Here is a 19,357-nt window from a genome sequence, read left to right on the forward strand (position 1 = left end):
TGAGTCCCAAATACTTACGTTCGTATTATTAAGATCTAATTAACTCACCTGCTAATCTTCTTCCTGACCAACAATGCACATTCACCTACATGGTGTTAAACTTTCAAGCATGCAAGAATATTCAAGATACTTTGAACATCAAATTAAGTGGGACTTTTATTTTATTAGCAGTGTAATCAGAAGAGCTGTATTCTACAGATGCTGCTTCAATACATGATTTCTGTACTGTTCAGCTGGATCCTTTGCCTCCCGCTGGTCAGACAGCACTCCCATTTCTGTAGTTCAAGCATTAAGGAACTTTGCATGGTGCTTGATGTGGTCATTGATAAACGTAGCAATGAAAAAATAGCTGTGATCATAGCCCTAGAAGAACAACAATAAAGAAATAAGCAAATGCGTATAGCTCACGACAAAGCAATCGTGCTACGCTGTCTTGTCAAGAAGTTAGTATCTCTTGTGTTTTCATCTGTTTTAAGAAATCAAAAAGACATAAATGTAAAATTGTAAAGGTGGAAAAATGTAAAATTGTCAGGGGAAGTTCTTTACAGAGAGAGTGGTGAGGTGCTGGCACAGGCTGCCCAGAGAGGCTGTGGATGCCCAGTCCCTGGAGGTGTTCAAGGCCAGGTTGGATGGGGCCCTGGGCAGCCTGGTCTGGTATTAAATGTGGAGGTTGGTGGCCCTGCATGTGGCACAGGAGTTGGAGCTTCACGAGCCTTGAGGTCCCTTCCAACCCTGGCCATTCTGTGATTCTGCAAAGCACACCTAACAAGTCAAGTATAGAAGAGCTCTAGGAAGATGAGCAAACAGTGTGCACCTTCACCTGCCCTAATCTGGGTGTGCAAGTTAGAGGTGGGTTGGGTTTGTGATCTTAAGGAATGTGGGCCTGGCAAAAAAATAAGAGCGAGGACCCTGAACTTCAGAAGAGTGCAATTCTGTTTGTTTAAGGAATTACTGGATGGAATTCCATGGGAGACTGTCCTTAGGGATGGAGGAATGGCACAGAGCTGTCAGCTCCTGAGGGACACCTTTCTGAGAGTGCAGGAGCTTTCCATCCCTGAAAACCAAGCAGACGATGAAGGAAATGGGCACTGCTGAGGGAAAAGAAGGAAAATTACAGGCAATGAAAGCCAGGATGGGTGGGCCTGGGAAAAATACAGGGATGCCATTTGGATACGTAAGGATAGGATCAGGAAAGCCCAGGCACAGACCAAAGTGAATTTGGTGAGGGACGTGAAAAATAACAAGAAGGGCTGCTACAGGTACAATGGCCAGCTGAGGAAGGCCCAGGAGAGTCTACCTCCTCTGGTAAGTGAGAAGGGACAGCTGGCAACAATGGACATGGAAACTGCTGAAGTATTCAATGCGTTCTTTGCCCCACATGTCACTGACAGGCTTCCCACACCTCCTGCATCCCTGAACCTCTAGGCAGGGTTAGGGGAACAAAACTGAGACCGCCTCATGAGGCTGAAAATGTATGTTTGCCCAGAGAAGCTGTGGGTGCTCCATCCCTGGAGGCACTCAAGGTCAGGTTGGATGGAGCCCCGGGCAGCCTGAGCTGCTGGGTGGCACTGCCCATGGCAGGGGTTGGGACTGGGTGGGCTTTAAGGTCCCCTCCAACCTGAGCCATTCTGTGAACAGCAGCATCAGCTACAGAGCAGGATGCAATATGAGAGAACAGTTCCCCTCACTGGTATTGTCCTAGTGCTAAATACGGGCTGTGACCTCACATCTTAAGTCTGAAGAGCTAACATAGCTCTTTTGCTATGTTAAAATAATAAAGAAACCTCTAAACTGTTCCCTTTCTGTCAGCACCAAATAGACCTTGTGGCACAGGGCTGTACAAAAGCCCTGGTGATAAACCAAAGAGGACAATCTTCAAGCTGTGGGGCTGCCTGCTTACAAAGACTCCATTGCTCTCAGTGCGTTGCTGTTTTGGGTCACTGCACTGTAGGTCTTCAAGTGAATTTGATATTTCAAGCAATTCCATACCTCTCCTGTTGTACACGAACACTCGCATGCTAAATCACAAAGCTGAACGCAACACCCACAGCACAAATAAGGAATCCTGCAAAAACACAGCTGTCGCGTTGCTTTTACAGTGACTGTGCTTAGTACAGTCATTAATGCTGCCTCTGCAGCTTATCACTGGCAGGTTTAAGCGCAGCCAGCGATACCAGCACCAGATCCGTTTGAGAAGAGTGCGCTTATGACCCCACCTAGTGGTACAAGGCAGCAGAAACTGCAACGTCTTTTCCTCAGCCAGGGGCAGACAGGTCAATAAATGCACGCCCAGTGACAAACTACCTGCTGTGCACACACCAAACTCACACAGCATCTACCCAACAGCAGGGTCTGCGGAAGCAACTTGCCTGCTGCAGTCTGAAGACTACTGGGATTTTCCTCTCTGTGCAGGCGGCGATGAAGTTATCTGGCAGTAGCTGGCCTGCTGATAGGAACTGATCTTCTTTGCCTTGATCAATCAGGATGTCCAGGCGAGAGTCTGGGTAGGACTTCACAAGCTGTGTAGCATCGTATGCCTGCAGAAGTAAAAGGGAGGCAATGCTCACGTATGCGTGTTAGAATGGACTGAATTCACTGACTGAGAAAACAATGGTAAGTGCAGAGTGCTGTTACACTGATCAAGACATCAAACTATAACTTGGAAGAGCAATCAGGCCCTTATGCACTACCCTGTCACTACACAGTGGTGGAACAAAAACAAAAAACGTGTGTTCAATGACAGAACAAGCCAGAGTGGTAGTATGGGTCCATTCTATGGCTTATGCTAACTACAGAAGTGTTTTCAGCAGATCCTCTGAACTAGGCACCTGATTTACAACATCTGGTCCTGCAGCAGGACAGCATAACGATGTATGCCCAAATAACGCAGCAACAAATATATTTGTGTGCTTGTAGCCTAGCAATTCTTATAAGACTGTTTTTATTTCTAAATTAGGGACCTAGAGCTAAAAACCAAACTCCTGGTTTAATCATGTTCTGTGGGATATCAATTTCCAAGTACCAAAGGGCTTCTCTGCAACTGCCTCTGCCAGGCTGCTCCCGCAGATACCACGAGGCTCATCAGACCCTCACCACGCTGTAGCAATGTCTTTCTTTTCAGGCTACCACAGAAGTTCTGAACACTGAAAACTGTGTTTTGGAGTGACAGACCATAGAGGGTCATTTAAAATTCTTAAACTCGTTAAATATTCTCATTACTTCCATGCATTACAGAAAGTCTCAGACTGCCCGTAATTCTTCTTAGCCTGTATTCTAAGACCTTCATAAAACATTTAGTCAGTTTGATGAGAGCTTTCTGTCTCGTTTGTCACAAGCACCACCAGGCAACAGCAAGACACACCCAGCAGAACTGTGCAGTGTGCTGTGCATTCTCTTAAGCATGGATATAAAACAACACCATCAGCTCCTGGGCAACTCAAGAGTTTTGTTCCAGACATCTGCAGCAATGTAAGCACAGATCACTCGTTCACGCATTAGTGAAGGCCTGCAAGTTGCAGCACATACCTCCCATTTGCTTACATCTGATCCCAGATATCCACCAAGGGCTTTCTTGCCCCACTGGCACTGCATAGGGTTGCAGATAGGAGAAAAAGCCGACACAGACTGTGTGGAAAGAGAGCACGAAAAAACAAAACACAACAGGAATTACCAAAAGCAATTTCTGATAACAATCAAACTGACAGTGTTTCAAAACAGCTTTAGAAAGCACTGCCAGAACTCTGACTCTGCCACCAGCCCTTTAATCTAAGTGCCATAACTATTACCCTATTTCCCTATTCTGGGCAGCCTGGTCTGGTGGTTGGAGACCCTGCACATAGCAGGGGGTTGAAACCAGATGATCACTGTGGTCCTTTTCAACCCAGGCCATTCTATGATTCTGTTATTTGCTCTCCCTAGAGCCACAATGCTCACTTTCCTTTTTGCACACGAGCCAAGCTTCAAAATGAAGGGTTAGCCACCCCATTCCATTGTATGCTGGATGTTGGATGTTGTCTTGAATTCCTTAAGCAGCTGATAAGCCTGTTGTGCATGGTGAGAGCATGGAACTATCTCACCTCCAACTCCATTCTGGAACATAGGAAAGGCCTGAGGCACGGAGCTCAGCCTGTCTGAGCCTGCAGCAGCGTCTCCTGAATTTAGCTAACTTAACTGAAGGATTAGGAGTTGGGAAACAAGCATTTCAGAGCACAGGTGCCAGGGAGAAAAGTCCAACCTCTATTTTTTACATTCTTCTTTCAGATCTGTCCCTGGGCCCATCAATATTTCAACTCTTATGCCCTGCAAGAAATAGCAACCAACTATTTGAGCCATGGGCAGTTTCTTGAATTCTGGCACTTTCAGTAGTGTTTATTTCTTTTCGATAACACAACGAGTATTTGAGTGCCAACAGTGAAAACAAATTTCTGAACTACTGGCTCCACAAGATAAAGACAGAGCCAGTAAATTGCCAGCAAACAGCAATGCCTGATTCTCCTTCAGAAACACCCGAGGTAAGCATATCTCCAAAGAGAGCAATGAAGTTTCCCTCACGGGTATAAAAGGCAAATATGCTCCTGTCTATTTGATTTAACTTACAGTAGAAGAGGAATGCAACTTCAGATACCTCGTCCACTTGAAAATAAATAAATAAAATCAATCTTTAAGAGAGATGTTGCCAAGGAGGCTGTGGATGCCCCATCCCTGGAGGCATTCAAGGCCAGGCTGGATGTGGCTCTGGGCAGCCTGGTCTGCTGGTTGGTGACCCTGCACATAGCAGGGGGATGAAACTGGATGAGCACTGTGGTCCTTTTCAACCCAGGCCATTCTATGATTCTACGCATATGAAATTATAGCTTTGTAAATATATTTTGCTGATGACTCACTGATGATGTCTGTATGCCCAAAGACAGGATTTGAAAAGATATGGCAAATTGCACATCAGATTTCTAGACAATATTAGCAGCAGGAATTAACTGCAGACTAAAAAGAACCTGTTTATATTTACTTATTGGAAAACCTGAGCATTTTCAAAAAGAAACCAAACTTTTCCTACCTTTTAAAATATTCTTTTTTAATTTTGCTATCAAATACAAATTCCAGAGCAGTGTTTCTGGCAATTTTCTATATTCTCATAGTAGGTATCAGTGAACTTCTACAGCTAAAGAAGTGTATATGTTTAACACTGTTACAGAACTTGGTGTTATGTTTTATTTCTTTACTCCTGTAGAGAATCTGTATTAGCCTGAGCATTCCTAGTATAGCATGTATGATATCTTACTTTGTACTTTCCAGGATTCTTCAGAGCAAGAATGAGAGCTCCATGACCTCCCATGGAATGCCCAAAAACAGACATCCGTTCAGGGTTGGTTGGAAAATTGGCATTTATCAGCTTAGGTAACTGTAAAGGAAGAGTGGAATAAAAACATTAAAGCAACTTCTGTATCTTTAGACAGAGAAGCATCTGATGAACTGACACATTTTAATGCCAGGAAGACACTGAAACCAAAGGCACATCTTTGGTTCTAGTCTAACATCTACGATCATGGTCTGAAACCAAGTCTGACAGACTGTAAAACCAAAAGGAAACATTTCATCTACCAGCATTTTTTCCTGCAGCTTCACCAACAATACCACTATAACCCAGCAACAGAGTTACCTCATCTCTCACGTAGGAGTACATCCTATAGTTTGTTTTCCAAGGATCTTCAGTAGCATCCACATAAAAACCAGCACCGGTACCAAAATCCCAGCTTTCATCTTCTCCTTCAATATTGCAGCCACCTATCATGAAAACGGATTCTATCCTTAATATGTCACCACTATCAGATGTTCAGAGTAAGAGAATCTGTCACCCAAGTCAGAAACCCTGGACAGTAGTTTTTCAATCAACGTATCTCTACCCCTCCAACCAGTAGGACAACTCAGATTTTCACTCATTAATACAGTATTTTGAAGCATGCACACCTCCTCTTTTAAGACTGCAGCATAACAACACTGGCCATTCCCCCACCCTCCCTTTTTTTCCCCCCAAGCACACAACTCCCCTTTTTTCCAGTGCCCTGCACACTGTAACTGCCCATCAAACCTCTGTCACTCCCCTGAATAACTGCAGGATTGCGTTAGGGGAGTCAACTCTTTGAAAGGGTAGATAACTGTAGGACAAGGGGAAATGGTTTTAAGTTGAGGGAGGGGAGATTGAGGTTGGATGTCAGGGGGAAGTTCTTTACAATGAGAGTGGTGAGGTGCTGGCACAGGCTGCCCAGAGAGGTTGTGGATGCTCATTCCTAAAGGTGTTCAAGGCCAAGTTGGATGGGGCCCTGGGCAGCCTGGTCTGGTATTAAATATGGAGGCTGGTGGCCCTGCATGTGGCAGGGGGTTGGAGATTCGTGATCCTTGAGGTCCCTTCCAATCCAAACCATTCTGTGATTCTGTATCCTCTTTTCCAAAGTTACACTTTCAAACTGAATTTGCAGATGTCTCCTTGAAAGTCAGTACACCCTATCTCAAACTCTCCCTTTGATTAGCTGTGATTTTCGAGCCTAGTTTTCAGAACAGAATGTAATATTTCAAGCTATATGTGACAGGAAATAATGACCTCCCTTTCTCAAAGATGTTCCCAGTTTTTGCAATTCAACATTATGTGGGCTTTTACCACTGTCAGATCACACTACAAACCCACGTGTAATCCCTGTGACAATCCTTGCCAATTTGTGCAGATACCTGCCACCTCCCCACAGCATGCACATTTTTGCAAGGATCAAAGCTGAGTTTGCTCCAGAGAAGTGCCCTTGAACACTGAGTGATTTTCTAAATTAAAAGCCCAGCAGTGGCAGGGACTGTGGGTGCTCAAACAACTTGCTGGATGTGAAGTCTTATCTTCAGTCCCTCAGGAATAGTCAGAAATTCCAAGTCCTGCCACTCAATGAAGGCAACAGTGATTCTGCTAAAAGAAACTTACGAGAAACCCTGCAAAAATAAATTAGAAAAGGAACCAAAGCCCATTTGGTTCAGCAAATCTGCCTGGAAAAACAAATTGCTACAAAGAAAGGAAGGTACATTCTAACAGAGCAGGGCAGAGGGGCTGTAACTACAGGTAGCTCAGGTTTTTGTATTGGAAAGCTTTCTCTGATCTGACACAACTTCAAAACTAAGGTACAAAATGTACTCTGGAAAGCACATCACTCTCTTCCCCTAACACCTGCGTTGAGATCTGACATGCTAACGCTGGGGAGACAACAAAGGTGGCACTTTTCTGGTACAGCACTCCTGAGACTTGAGCAGAACCTGATAAACACTGAACATTGCACGCTGTGTCCCCACAAGACTGGATTTCAAGTAACTGCAGATCCACCACATGTCTCCCATATCACACACAAGCTCAACCTTACACACACAACAGCACATCGTTTCAAAAAGCCATTTCACGAGCAGCCTGTTGCAGGTGCACAGAAGCAAGCTCTGGTTTGCTTTTAACTTTTCTAGACAGCAAAACCCTCAGGAGACATTTACTTAATAGCCTACAGAAGACAGTATACAATAACAAGTAAATATGATAGCTTTGTGTGACAGTACAGGTAGGTTTTCTCATTTGTTTGGTTCTTTAAGCCCCAGCAAGCCACAAAGTACAAGCACTTCTGGTAACACATGCCTCTTTGCTGTCTATCTTTTCCCTCTCTTCATTTTTGCTCAGTTCAATGGCCCCTTTGTTCTAGTTTTAGTGCCAACAATTAAAAGAGTTTCAAATGCAAAGCTTTTAGCAGCATGCTATTAAGCAGGCATGTATTAACCCCATCTAGGCTGGAACCAGGGCTCGGGGTGCAGCATGGTGCTAGCTCAAGGCATGGCAGATAAGCTTAAGGGTTCTGAGACATTGGCTGAACACAGTTCTGTGAACAGAGAAAACCATGCAGCCACGCTTTCCACAGTGATAAAGGAATTTGAGAACGGGTTTCAAGACAGCCAAAAAAAATCACCATTTTTCTGGTTTATTTGTGGCCCCATTTGCAGTCCACATAAATGCATTATTTCTGAATTTTCATATGGAATATAATGACTTGCAATCAAAAATCTGATCACATCTCCTCACCAGACTTTCATAAGCCCTACCTTAGCAGAGAGAAATACCCCTCCCTTCACAGTCACACCTCATTCATGTTGAGCAGCCTTCACAGATGCAGTCCTAGGCAACTCTTCACTCAGTGCAGCTCAAGCAAACCAAACACCTGGACACTCATGCTATTAAGAACACTGACGACTCAACCCAGCTAATGGAAATCAAACTGCCATTCAGGTGGGCAACAAACTTTGTAGCAAACAGCAGTGCTTCACTCTTTTGACAATAAAGACAGCAGACTTCATTCTGAGGGCTGAATTATCTTCTGTCCTGTAATTCGTGAAAACTTACGTGGACTTGTGTCTGGTGCAACTACAATAAGGCCATGCTCAGCTGCAGCTTGCTGAAAACCTGCTTTTGTTATAAAATTCTGCTCTGTGCAAGTTAACCCTAGAAGAAAGAAAAAATACGTTTTGTTACAGATTGCCCATAGCATTTCAATTTCCAAAATCCTTCTGACTTTAGAGAAATTTCTAAAAAATAGAAGGAATTCCTATTGCCATAAACATGCAGGCCACAGTAGCTTAAATATGTTGAAGGTTATCTCTCTAAAATCCTAATGTTACTTACCTGAGAGCCAATACAGCACAGGACACTTTCCAGTTTCTGCTTTTGGAGGCAAGTAGATTCCAAATCTCATTTTGCATTTTAGCTCTGTGCTGTAGCAATAAAACAGTCCTTATTACCAGCAGTATGCCATTAGCAAGGTTGATAACATCAAGAAAGCAGAATCAGTGCATTTCATTCAAAGACAGAAATGAAAAAACGAATGCCTCTCTGTTCATCTCCATCAAACAGTGAGAACGCATCCCTTTTGCCTCTCTGCTCACAGCACTCTGTAAGAGTGCATGGAAGGAAAATACCCAGCAGAGGGAACTGAACTTTGTACAGTGACAACTCCAGTAATGGAGCTCAAACTTTGGATTTCTTCCTGGCAGCCTGTGAAATGGTGTTTTGCCTTTTTGTTCTGTACTACATGGTGGAAGAGATCTTAGAAATCCACATTCAGAGGCTGCACTACTTCAGAAGTCTCTGGAATTGTCTGGATATCCTTATAATCGTGCTCTACATGGCAGCGATAGGAATGAGCATCTACAGGAGGTCAACTGTTGATATGCTCCTGAAGGAGCTACTAGAAGATCAGGATTCACTCCCCAGTTTTGAACCCTTGGCATACTGGCAAATACAATTCACCAATGTTGCTGCAGTCACTGTGTTTTTTGTCTGGATTCAGCTTTTCAAGTTTGTTAACTTCAACAGAAGATGAGTCAGTTGTTCACAACCATGTCTCACTGTGTCAAAGACATCATTGGCTTTGCAATTATGTTTTTCATATACTGATTTCCCTTCTCAGGTCGGCAGCATTTCAGTACAGTAAACATGTTAAACATTAGCAGAGGAATACAGCAAGGCAGACAAAACTATAGGCAACATCCCCTGCTGAAATACAGCTGTTAGTGAGAACACACAGTTTGCCTGCAGACCAAGGACATGGGCAGCAATGAGATCCATTCACTGCCCTAATGAACACCTTGGTTTACTTCTGTAATGTTTACCTGTCGTGTTCAAACACCTTCTGGAAACCCTCAAAGCATTTGTTGCTAGAAACCTGTTTCAGTGCCATGGTCTTAACTGCTAAAAGAAAAAGGAGCAAGTTAAATCTGAAAATAAAGCATTCCAGGCCTTGGCTCATACTAAAGTTACAGGAGCTGAGTAAACGAATATAACTCCCCCATCCCCGGAGGCATTCAAGGCCAGGCTGGATGTGGCTCTGGGCAGCCTGGTCTGCTGGTTGGTGACCCTGCATGTAGCAGGGGGTTGAAACTGGATGAGCATTGTGATCCTTTTCAACCCAGGGCCACTCTATGATCCTTCCATGAACTTAAAGCATCTTTAGTACCACGGTCTCTTCCCAAGATTCTCTCACAAACCTTCCCCGACCTCTCATAACTTCCTATTTCCAGCTTTATTTACCTTTTTTTCGTGTTATTTATTTACACTGAGGGTCGCTCCCACCGCCCCACAAAAAAAAGCAACCACAAACTGAGCAACGCCAGAGCGCGTCCTCAGCGTCCAAAGGGCAGCGCTCAGCCCCAGAACGCACCACGACAGGAGAACCGGCCCGCCAGGCCCGTGTGTTTTCCTTTACGAGCCCCGAGGGGCTGGACTTCCCGAAGGAAGCCGCAAGGCCCGCTGCCGAGCACAGCCGCAGGCAGCACTCGCTCCCTTCTGTCCCTCCGTAGCCGAGCTGGAAAGCCCGCACGGCGCCGCCGCGGCCCCCTCTAACCCTCCCCCCGCCCTGGCGGCCCCGCGCCCCACTCCCTTACCTCAGAGGAGCGGGGGGCCGAGAGGCGCAGCCAGCGAAGGAAGGGGCGGCTCCTGGGCGGGCGTGACCTCCCGTTGCCCCGCCTGCACGCCGGTTCACGCCCCTCATGTGGCTCGCGTTGCGGTGTCTCTCCGCCTTCGCTGTAAAGTATTCCTTATGTCCGAGCTAAATCTGCCCTCTTTGAGGTTGAAGCCATTCCCCCTTGTTCTGTCACAACAGACGCTGTCTGTCCCCTTCTTTCCTGTAGCTCCCCTTTAGATACTGAGAAGCTGCTCTCAGGTCATCTCAGAGCCTTCTCCAGGCTGAACGGCCCCGGCTCTCAGCCTGTCCTCTCAGGAGGGGGGTTCGATCTCTCAGATAACTTCATTAAGTCTGAAATATTTTACCTCTATCGTGCTTTCTGTCAGCTTGGAGATCACACGCACGCACACACACACACACACACACAGAGGGTATTTGACATTACTTTTATCTGTTCATATTTCAAATTATTCTAAATTATTCCCACCTCTTACCGTTAATAGGTCATGTTATTATTTTTTTTTAATTTGCAATTAAACATGCATGTCAGATACTATAAAACAAGGTCCTCAGGAAAGCCTTCTTGCTCTATTTAGTCTTCTAGCACAGACTTTATTAGCAGTGATTATTTTTGCCCATGGCACTTTGGAGTCTGATCATCTGTTACTTTGTCGATGTGACAATTCTTCTCTATTTATAATCCCTCATTTTAACAGCACAGAGTACTGCCAACTTTGTCCTCCCATTACTTTTTGCTCTTCTCAGCAGAGCTGATAAATCCATCTGTATTGCAGCTGCTGGACCTTGGACCTTGGCTACTCATTCCGCATTCACAATTGCTTTTCCAGTCCTGTCTTTGTACATTGATATATCTCATCCAAATCTGTATCTGGACTGTCTGAACTTCCTTCTCAGTTTTTCTTTTGCAAGCTGGACTTAACTTGCCTTTAAGGAAATTAACAGTTCTTCATTAGCTTTTCTACAACACTCTCCCCTTTTCTTCTTCCTTCTCTATCTATGCATGTTTTGTTAGTTTTTTAATGCCCTTGTCTTGTTACCAAGGTATTGCCCAGTTAGTTTGTTACTTGATCCAAACTTCAGCCAGGCTATTTTCTTTCCCATACATATAGTCAGCAGTCATTACATACATCTCATTTTGGATGGTATCTGCAGTTGTTTTTAGCTATTTCTCTCTTGGCAGTATAAAACCTGCCTATTTCAGCACTGATGCTGATAAGATTTTGATTTCCTATCCAAGTCTCTTAGATAACCTCCATTCAATTTGTTCCCATTTCAGAGTGATATATTCAGAAGCATCCAACTGGCAGCCCACTGATGAGCTTACCTGACCTCTCCCATCCCCCTGACGTCAGGACTTTATTATTTTGTATGTCTTTTCAGACAGAAATAACCCCCTAGGCCAATAATGTGTTGCAGCCCTCCAGAGGACCGTTCTCATGGCATGCAGCTGAGTGTGTGCTGGGTCTGAGAACTTGTAAAGTGGAAAACACACCAGGATAATTTGGTGAACAGAGCTGCCAAGCTGGTGCAGTCTGTTCTGTGCTCTTTGTATAGATCTTGTTAGTACCCTAGGTTATGCACATTTGTTTAACCCCAATGCAGTTCCTGTATCTTTAGAGACTGTGCCTGACAATGCCTGCAGCTGTCACCACTGAACTGATTTTGGTATCGTTCTGTGTTTCATTTCAGACTATCCATAAAAGATGTGAAATGGGCATCCTGTCCATCGTCAAATGGTGAAACCACATAAATCATTTCTTCATATGGTGCAGCATGGCAAATAGTAGAAGGAAAAATATTAAAAAGATGGTCAGAAATTTGCTGTTGAGATTCTCATGGATCATGTACTCTTGCCTTATGTATTACAACTGTATTCCAAGCATAAGACATACTTTAATGTATTTGCTGTATGTTCCCTCTGTCAGCACTTTCAAGCATTTAATCACTGATTAATTCTGACTTTGCACCACATTTTGACTTTTCACCACATTTTAAACATACTTTTGGTACCTGTTATTATGAAATCTACCACCAGCTTCATCCCAATCAAACAAATTTGCAATAAGGATTCCAGCAAGAAACTTACACATTGTAGGCAAGCAACTTGTATGCCATAAGTGTGTAGTACCAAATTCAATTCTTCCATCTTCATTTCAGTACACATGGCCATTCCCTCTGCCATGTACCTGAGTACATACTTTTCTGAGGCTTTTGTAGTGGTAGTTTGGATTAAGGATGTTAGTTGCTAATCTCTTTTACCTAATAGCTGTCAATTCCATCTCCTGCTAGGGCTTCTCACATATATATATATATTTTTCTTAGCTTTTTTGCATGTGATCTCATTATCTCTTTGTGTGAGGGCTGTGTTACACCCTCCAGAGAGCTGTTTTTGTGGCATATAGCTGCCATGAAAACAAGCAACAACACAGATATAACAATCTCATATAGCAGTTGTTCATAATTTAGTAATTTATGATAGTAGTGCCATACTTTCTAAATTGCCTTAAATTAATATCATCCTATTGGTCATTTTGAAGCAGCGTATATGTATGTTAACAATATTACTTCTCAGTGTATTTCAAGCTGATTGTACTGACGTATTCAAGTATTGCTTCAAGTATTCAGCTTTTCAAGGCAGAAGCTTTACACAGGGAGAATTTATCTGCCACTTCATTATTATTGATTTGTTTTCCAATTTCCCCCTCTCTATCATATCCATCTATCTTACTTTTTGTCTAAAATAGAAGTGAGATCTCCTAAAGCTTATTTCCTTCTCTTTCCTTCCATACTGTCAAGATTTCACCTTGGTGTAACTTGTGATGTTATTTAACTTGCCCAAGCTGTTTCTTCTCCACCAAAGCCCATTGCAGAGGCTGGAGACTAAACACCCTCAGTTATTTTATCTACTTCTATTACAGTTTTTTTCTTCTTTTATCCATTTCTTGCTTGTATCGCTTCTTTTTTGTTCATTAGAGACTTAGTAAGGCAGTTGAGTCCATAAGTCTTTTGGTCTTGCTTGCAATGTAATGCACACAGTGTTGTAAGTGCTGTTTCCTCTTTCTGTGTTCTTTATAAGTTCCCTCATTCTATAAGAAAAAAAAACAAAACACATCCAGTCTTTGGAAGGAACTGTGTTTGATTAAACAGATTAGCAAATGGAGGAGTTCCACTGGACAGCTTTGTTATCTGCCTTTGATCAAGTTACACAATCTCTTCTGTTTTCAGAGATGATTTCAAGATTGGCAATTGTGTTTTGTCACTCCGATACCAGTATAACTCCCCCACTTTTCTAATTTAGCCGTATTTTGTATTGGTGTTTCTATAGTGCTGCACTGTTGAGCTGAAATGCCCTTCTATAGCTCTGAACTGTTGTAAAGCTGGGCATATTCATGAATCGTTTTGCAGAGTGGCTGCAGGAAATGCATAGACAGAACATTTGCAGTTGCAGAAATAAGCCAATTGTGTTAAGCAGTTGGAAAAATGTAGTGTTGTTTTTTTTTTTAACTCTTTGCCTCTGGTCTGATTGGTCATTTTGAAGTGCACAGCTTTTAAAAATGTTCAGTAAAAAACAGGATTTTACTGCCATCGAAGACTGGGTATGGTAACATGCCTACATGGCTTTGGAACAACTAACAGAATCCCAGCAGGAATAAATTTATTTTAATACCACGCATGGGTCATAAGGAAAGTATTGATAATGAAGAGAGTTAGAAAATTCCAACCATGTTTTAAGATGAAAAAGTGGAATAAGATGCTTGTGTTGTCCCAAGAAAAATTAGGGCAGAAGAGACTGATCTTCTGAATGTCCTCATTCCATTTGATTCATGATGACTAAGTGGAATTACAGAAAAGAACAAACAAATGCCTTGTGTGGAGCTCGGAGATCTGGCAATGTCACTGCAAAGCCATCTCATATCATGTTTAAAAGGTCAGAACAGTCCGGGTTTATTGTTATTATTAATATTTATTTTAAAATAAGTTTTATTTTTAAGTTTTATTCTTGAGAGAGAGAAGGGAAACGTGACTCCAAATCTTCAATAAGGCCTTTCAACAAAGATGTCATACGAACCCTTAGCAGAGGTAAAAATGTGGCAAAACATCTCCAGAAGAGTTGTTGGGTCCCTTCGGAGCAAGCAGGGTGGGTGCAGGTTCTTAGAAGGATGTGATGTGGGTAGTCCAGACAGAGGACTTGGAACTATTCAGGGTACTGCTAGGGGGAATTCATCCAGAGTCAGTCCTGAAGAGTAAAGGTGCCTGGGAAGGCTGGGTGCTCCTCAAGAAGGGAGTCGTAGGAGGAGGCTGTCCCCCCTGCCACAGGGTGAGCTGGTGGGGAAGAAGGCCAATATGGATGAACAGGGAGCTTTTCCTGAGGCTCCAGGAGAAAAAGAGGGTCTACCTCCTGTGGAAGAAGGGATGGGAAACTTGGAAGGAGAACACAAAGAAGTCGTTAGGATGTGGAGGGAGAAAATCAGGCCCAGCCAGCATGGATGTATGAAAGACAGGTCCTGCTTGACCAACCGGATGTCTTTCTGTTACTGGGTGACCAGCCTGGTGGATGAGGGAAAGATGTTGATGTGGGAAAAGATGTTGATGTAGTCTACCTAGACTTCAGCAAAGCCTTTGACACTGTCTCCCACAGTATTCACCTGGGGAAGTTGGCAGACCTGTCCTGGGAAGGTACACTCTTTGCTAGGTAAAGAACCAGCTGGAGGGCTTAGAATGGATAGTGGTGGTGAATGAAGTTAGATCCAGCTGGCAACTGGTCACGAGTGGTGTTGGGTTGGTATTGGGGCCTTCCCTGTTCAGTGTTTTTATTGATGACCTGGATAAGGGGATTAAATGCACTTTCAGTAAATTTACAGATGATGCCAAGTTGGCAGAAAGTGTTGATCTGCATGGGGATAAGATGGCAGAGGGATCTGGATAGGCTGGATCACTAGCTGAGGCCAAAGGGATGAAGTTCAACAAGACCAAGTGCCAGGTCCTGTACTTCGGTCACAATTCCAGGCAAATCTACAGATTTGGAGCAGAGTGACTGGAAAACAGTGTGGAAGAAATGAACCTGGGGGTGTTGGTCAGCTGAACATGAAACAGCAGTGTGCTCAGGAAGCCAAGAAGGCCAATGGCATCCTGGCTTGTATCACAAATAGCGCAGCCAGCAGGAGCAGGGGGGTGATCATCTCCCTGTGCTCAGCTCTGGTGAGGCCAGATCTCTTGTGCTGTGTTCAGTTCTGAGCTCCTCACTACCAGGAAGACACTGAGGCCCTGAAGTGTGTCCAGAGAAGGGAACCAAAGCTAGTGAGAGGACTGGAGCACGAGTCTTATGAGGAGTAGTGAAGTGGGATTATTTAGTCTAGATGAGACCCAGGGGAGACATTATTGCCCTCTACAACTACCTGAAAGGAGATTGTAGTGAGGTGGGGTTGGCCTCTTCTCTCAAGTAACTAGTGATAGGACTAGAGGGAATGGCTTCTAGTTGCTCCAGGAGAAGTTCAGGTTGGATATTAGGAAAAACTTTTTCTCCAAAAGAATGATCAGGCACTGGAATAGGCTGCCCAGGGAGGTGGTTGAGCTGCTATCCCTGCAAGTGGTCAAGGAACATGTAGATGTGGTATTAAGGAACATGGTTTTGTGGACAATATTTGTAGTAGGCGGACAGTTGGACTAGACAGTCATAGAGGCCTTTGCCAGCCTTAATCATTTTATGATTCTAAGAAGGAAAATCCAGCAAACTAAAGGACTAAAAACTCGTCATCCTTACCACTGTCCATTGCAATGTTATGGAACAAATCCTCACAGAAGCCATTCCTGAGTACATGAAGAAGATGACTGGGAACAGCCAGCATGGATCTACCAAGAGCATCGCATATCTGACTTGTCTAATTACATTTTGTGATGAGAAGTCTCCCTCAGTAAACAAAGCAAGAGTAATGTCTGATGAATACTTTGCCTTCAGCAAGGACTTTGCGACAACTTCTCTTGGTCTTTTTTAAGTCAGACTGGTGAGATACAGGCTCAGTCAGTGGGTGGAAGCTTGGCTGGCTTGCTTAGCTCAGTGTATTGATCAGCAGTACAGAGTCCAGGTGGCAGAGACACCTCTCAGGGATCGATATGAAAGCCAGGACTATTTAATGGCTTTATTAATTACCTGGGTGATGGGATGAAGTGAAGTCTGAAATATACAGCTAAGGGAAAAAAAAAAAAAAAAAAAAAAAAAAGATTATTGTATTTCCTGCAATAGGAAATATACAGAGACAAAAATAATAGGCCTTTGTGAAAAGAAGAGGCTTTCGTTTAGAAATTGATTTTGGAGTAAATAACAAAATTGAAGTTGCAGTAAAGAAGGGCGATGCTCTTCTGCACTACTGATGATATAGACTATTTAAAATGAGAAAAAAAAAAAGGAAAGAACTTATTGTGGTTACAGTGATCAAGTCAAAATTGCAAAACCATGTTCAAAGCCTAGCCTTCTGACTTGAAGAGTTCACTGACTGTAAGACTAAAAGGAGAACGTGAAGAACTGAAGGACAGATTTCCTGAGTCCAGCCACAGGGACTTCTGCTCACATGAAAACTTTGTCAGTGACACTGTACAAAGTTACATGAAACCATTCAAAATATTCTGGTGGAGTATCTATTGGACAACAGTGCTTCCAAATTCTGAGATTTTCTGCCTTCATCTGACCCACCTGCATTATCCACCTCCTACTTAGATACATTAGAATAGGGCACAGTTCAATTTTTTCATCCTTTCCTGGGTGACTGTTGCTAAATAGACACATTCAGGAAATAGTCTGTGTTCTCTCTTGGGGACCCTAAGTGTGGCTGTTAATCATTCCCTTGCAACGGGAAAATTATCCCCTCTACTACACCTCCAGGCTTGTCCTTAGGCCCATCAGCCACAGCTATTTAATACTGAAAACCAAACAACAAAGCTGTTGTGAATTGAGCTGTTTTTTACTGGTTGGATTTGAAGGGAAGGATTTTCTCTTGGCAATTCCAATAGGAGATACTTTCCATTTGCTGTAAATAGTCCATTTAGACTCCCTCCCTTTCCCCATTTCATTTCAGAGCTGTCAGCTAGCTTAGACATGGACCCTTAACTAGCAGACTCCCAGCAGTTCCCAGCCTCAATGACTGACTTTAATGACTTTACACAACAGGATTTTTGTAAAGTTAGAATCATAGAATTATAGAACCATTTGAGTTGGAAGGGACACTTAAAGGCCATCTGGTTCAACTACCTTGCAATGAAAAGAGACACCAACAGCTCAATCAGGTGCTCAGAGAACCAGCCAGCCTCACCTTGAATGTCTCTGGGGATGGAGCATCCACTGCTCTCTGACAACCTGTTCCAGTGTCTCACCACCCTTATTGTAAAAAACTTTCACCTTATATTCAATCTAAATCTCATCTCTTTTAGTTTGAAACTGTTTCCCCTTCTCCTATCACAGCAGACCCTGCTAAAGACTCTGTCCTCTGCTTTCTCATAGCCCCCATTTAGATGCTGAAAAACTACTATCATATATCTCCCCAGGGCCTTCTTTTCTCCAGGCTTTCCAGCCTGAAAGTTGCTCTGAAGCTCAGCAACCGCCATTTTAATTTCTGTTTTGTTGTGTTGATTTCCTGCTGCAGTTGTTTGGATGCATTTTATTTCTGGGTTCCTGGAAAGAGTGAAAAAGTGTGTAAGGATAGTCAAGCTGGCAATCTTTCTGCCACTGCAGAACATTCATCATACAACAGGAAAAACAAAAGTGAACTCATGAACTACTAATAGTTATGTTGTCAGCGAATTGTGACTTAAGAATCTGTGAATTGACTCCTTGACATCTTTTAGGCGCATGCACAAGCATTTATGGAAGAGCAGGAATAGAAAAATGGTAATTGCTTCATTACATACGTACACAGATCACCTTTTTTGTTTGAAGTCTGAACGTGAGCAACTGTAGTGGTGAAAACTAAAGGTACATTCAGCTCAACACTCCATTTTTTTGTACTGTAACCTGGTAGAAGGATGTGCTCAAGCATTTGGCAGGCAGCTTCAGAGAGCACCCTGCTAACACTGAGATCTCTGGCTGGAGGTATGTATAACCTGTATGATAAAGAGCCCTCTTTAGATTTTTCCTTCATGAATTCACACAATCCTTGAAGAATCCCTGTTAAATTGGGTAAGAAATGTGGACGCCTCCTCTAATATTGATTGTCCATGTTGCTTTTCTCTTGTTTTTTAAAGCTGTACTCAATTTTTACACAGTTCCATAACACAAAAATCTCATTCCAGACTGATGAGTTTGGGGCATAACATTCTGTATGTAAAGCTAGAACTGATTTTTCCCCTTCAAGTAATCACCTTAAGTTGTACCACCTTAGGTTTATCTATTTAAAATTCCATCTGCCATTTCCAGAGCCGTTATGACCTCTTTGCACTATCTTTGCAAGAATTTCTCCGCTATATATAGTCTCCCTTTTTACACATATGTTTTTAGATTTCTACAGGCAAAATACCACAGGCCCAATTTAGTCCCCTGTAGGACTGACTGGTGTCCTGCCACTGTGGAGAACACTGATGATTTAAGAGCTTTAGATGAGGGACTGTGTTGATTCACATCAACTCTTTTTGGTACATAGGTCCATAGATTAATGTACATCCTTTACATAAACACTGTGCTCTTCTACTTCATTATCTCTTTGCTAATGATTTGATTTGAAGGAAATCTTTTGGCGTAGGGCCATAAGGAAGCCTGCTGGCATAGGATCCTTCCCAAGTGTCCCCATCATGAAAACAGATGTTAATAAAAAAAGGAAGATTTTTCTATTAAAGTATGAGGATCTCTTAATTAAAGATCTTAGGTCTGATTTGCCATACTTATTTCACAC

General features: G+C 43.1%; 1 protein-coding gene across 3 annotated transcripts; it reads right to left on the reverse strand.

The window, feature by feature from the left end:
• Positions 1–138: 138 nt before the first annotated feature.
• On the reverse strand, positions 139–10,523 carry ESD (esterase D). 3 transcript variants are annotated; one of them, XM_042839374.1, is made up of 9 exons: positions 10,441–10,523; positions 9,670–9,745; positions 8,684–8,772; positions 8,405–8,503; positions 5,657–5,781; positions 5,279–5,398; positions 3,526–3,624; positions 2,370–2,537; positions 139–363 (listed from the first exon to the last, which is right to left on the reverse strand). In XM_042839374.1, exons 2-9 carry the CDS (start codon positions 9,735–9,737, stop codon positions 283–285), a joined length of 849 nt encoding a protein of 282 aa, XP_042695308.1. In that variant the 5' UTR covers positions 9,738–9,745; positions 10,441–10,523; the 3' UTR covers positions 139–282. The 3 variants fall into 3 exon arrangements, with proteins under 3 accessions (XP_042695308.1, XP_042695309.1, XP_042695310.1); XM_042839375.1 differs by having other exon boundaries at positions 9,670–9,748; positions 10,441–10,522; XM_042839376.1 differs by lacking the exon at positions 10,441–10,523 and adding an exon at positions 10,088–10,110.
• Positions 10,524–19,357: the final 8,834 nt, after the last annotated feature.

Source organism: Centrocercus urophasianus, unplaced genomic scaffold, assembly GCF_019232065.1.
Source record: "Centrocercus urophasianus isolate 14NV4802_14NV808 unplaced genomic scaffold, USGS_Curo_1.0 seq_9, whole genome shotgun sequence".
Taxonomy (NCBI): Eukaryota; Metazoa; Chordata; class Aves; order Galliformes; family Phasianidae; genus Centrocercus; species Centrocercus urophasianus.

Excerpts from the sequence above, each read along its gene's own strand:
- ESD (XM_042839374.1), bottom strand. The coding sequence starts at position 9,737 with ATGGCACTGAAACAGGTTTCTAGCAACAAATGCTTTGAGGGTTTCCAG. Across the intron at positions 8,504-8,683 it reads TGTGCTGTATTGGCTCTCAG|GGTTAACTTGCACAGAGCAG; the intron begins GTAAGTAACATT and ends TCTTTCTTCTAG. Across the intron at positions 5,399-5,656 it reads ACTCCTACGTGAGAGATGAG|TTACCTAAGCTGATAAATGC; the intron begins GTAACTCTGTTG and ends CTTCCTTTACAG.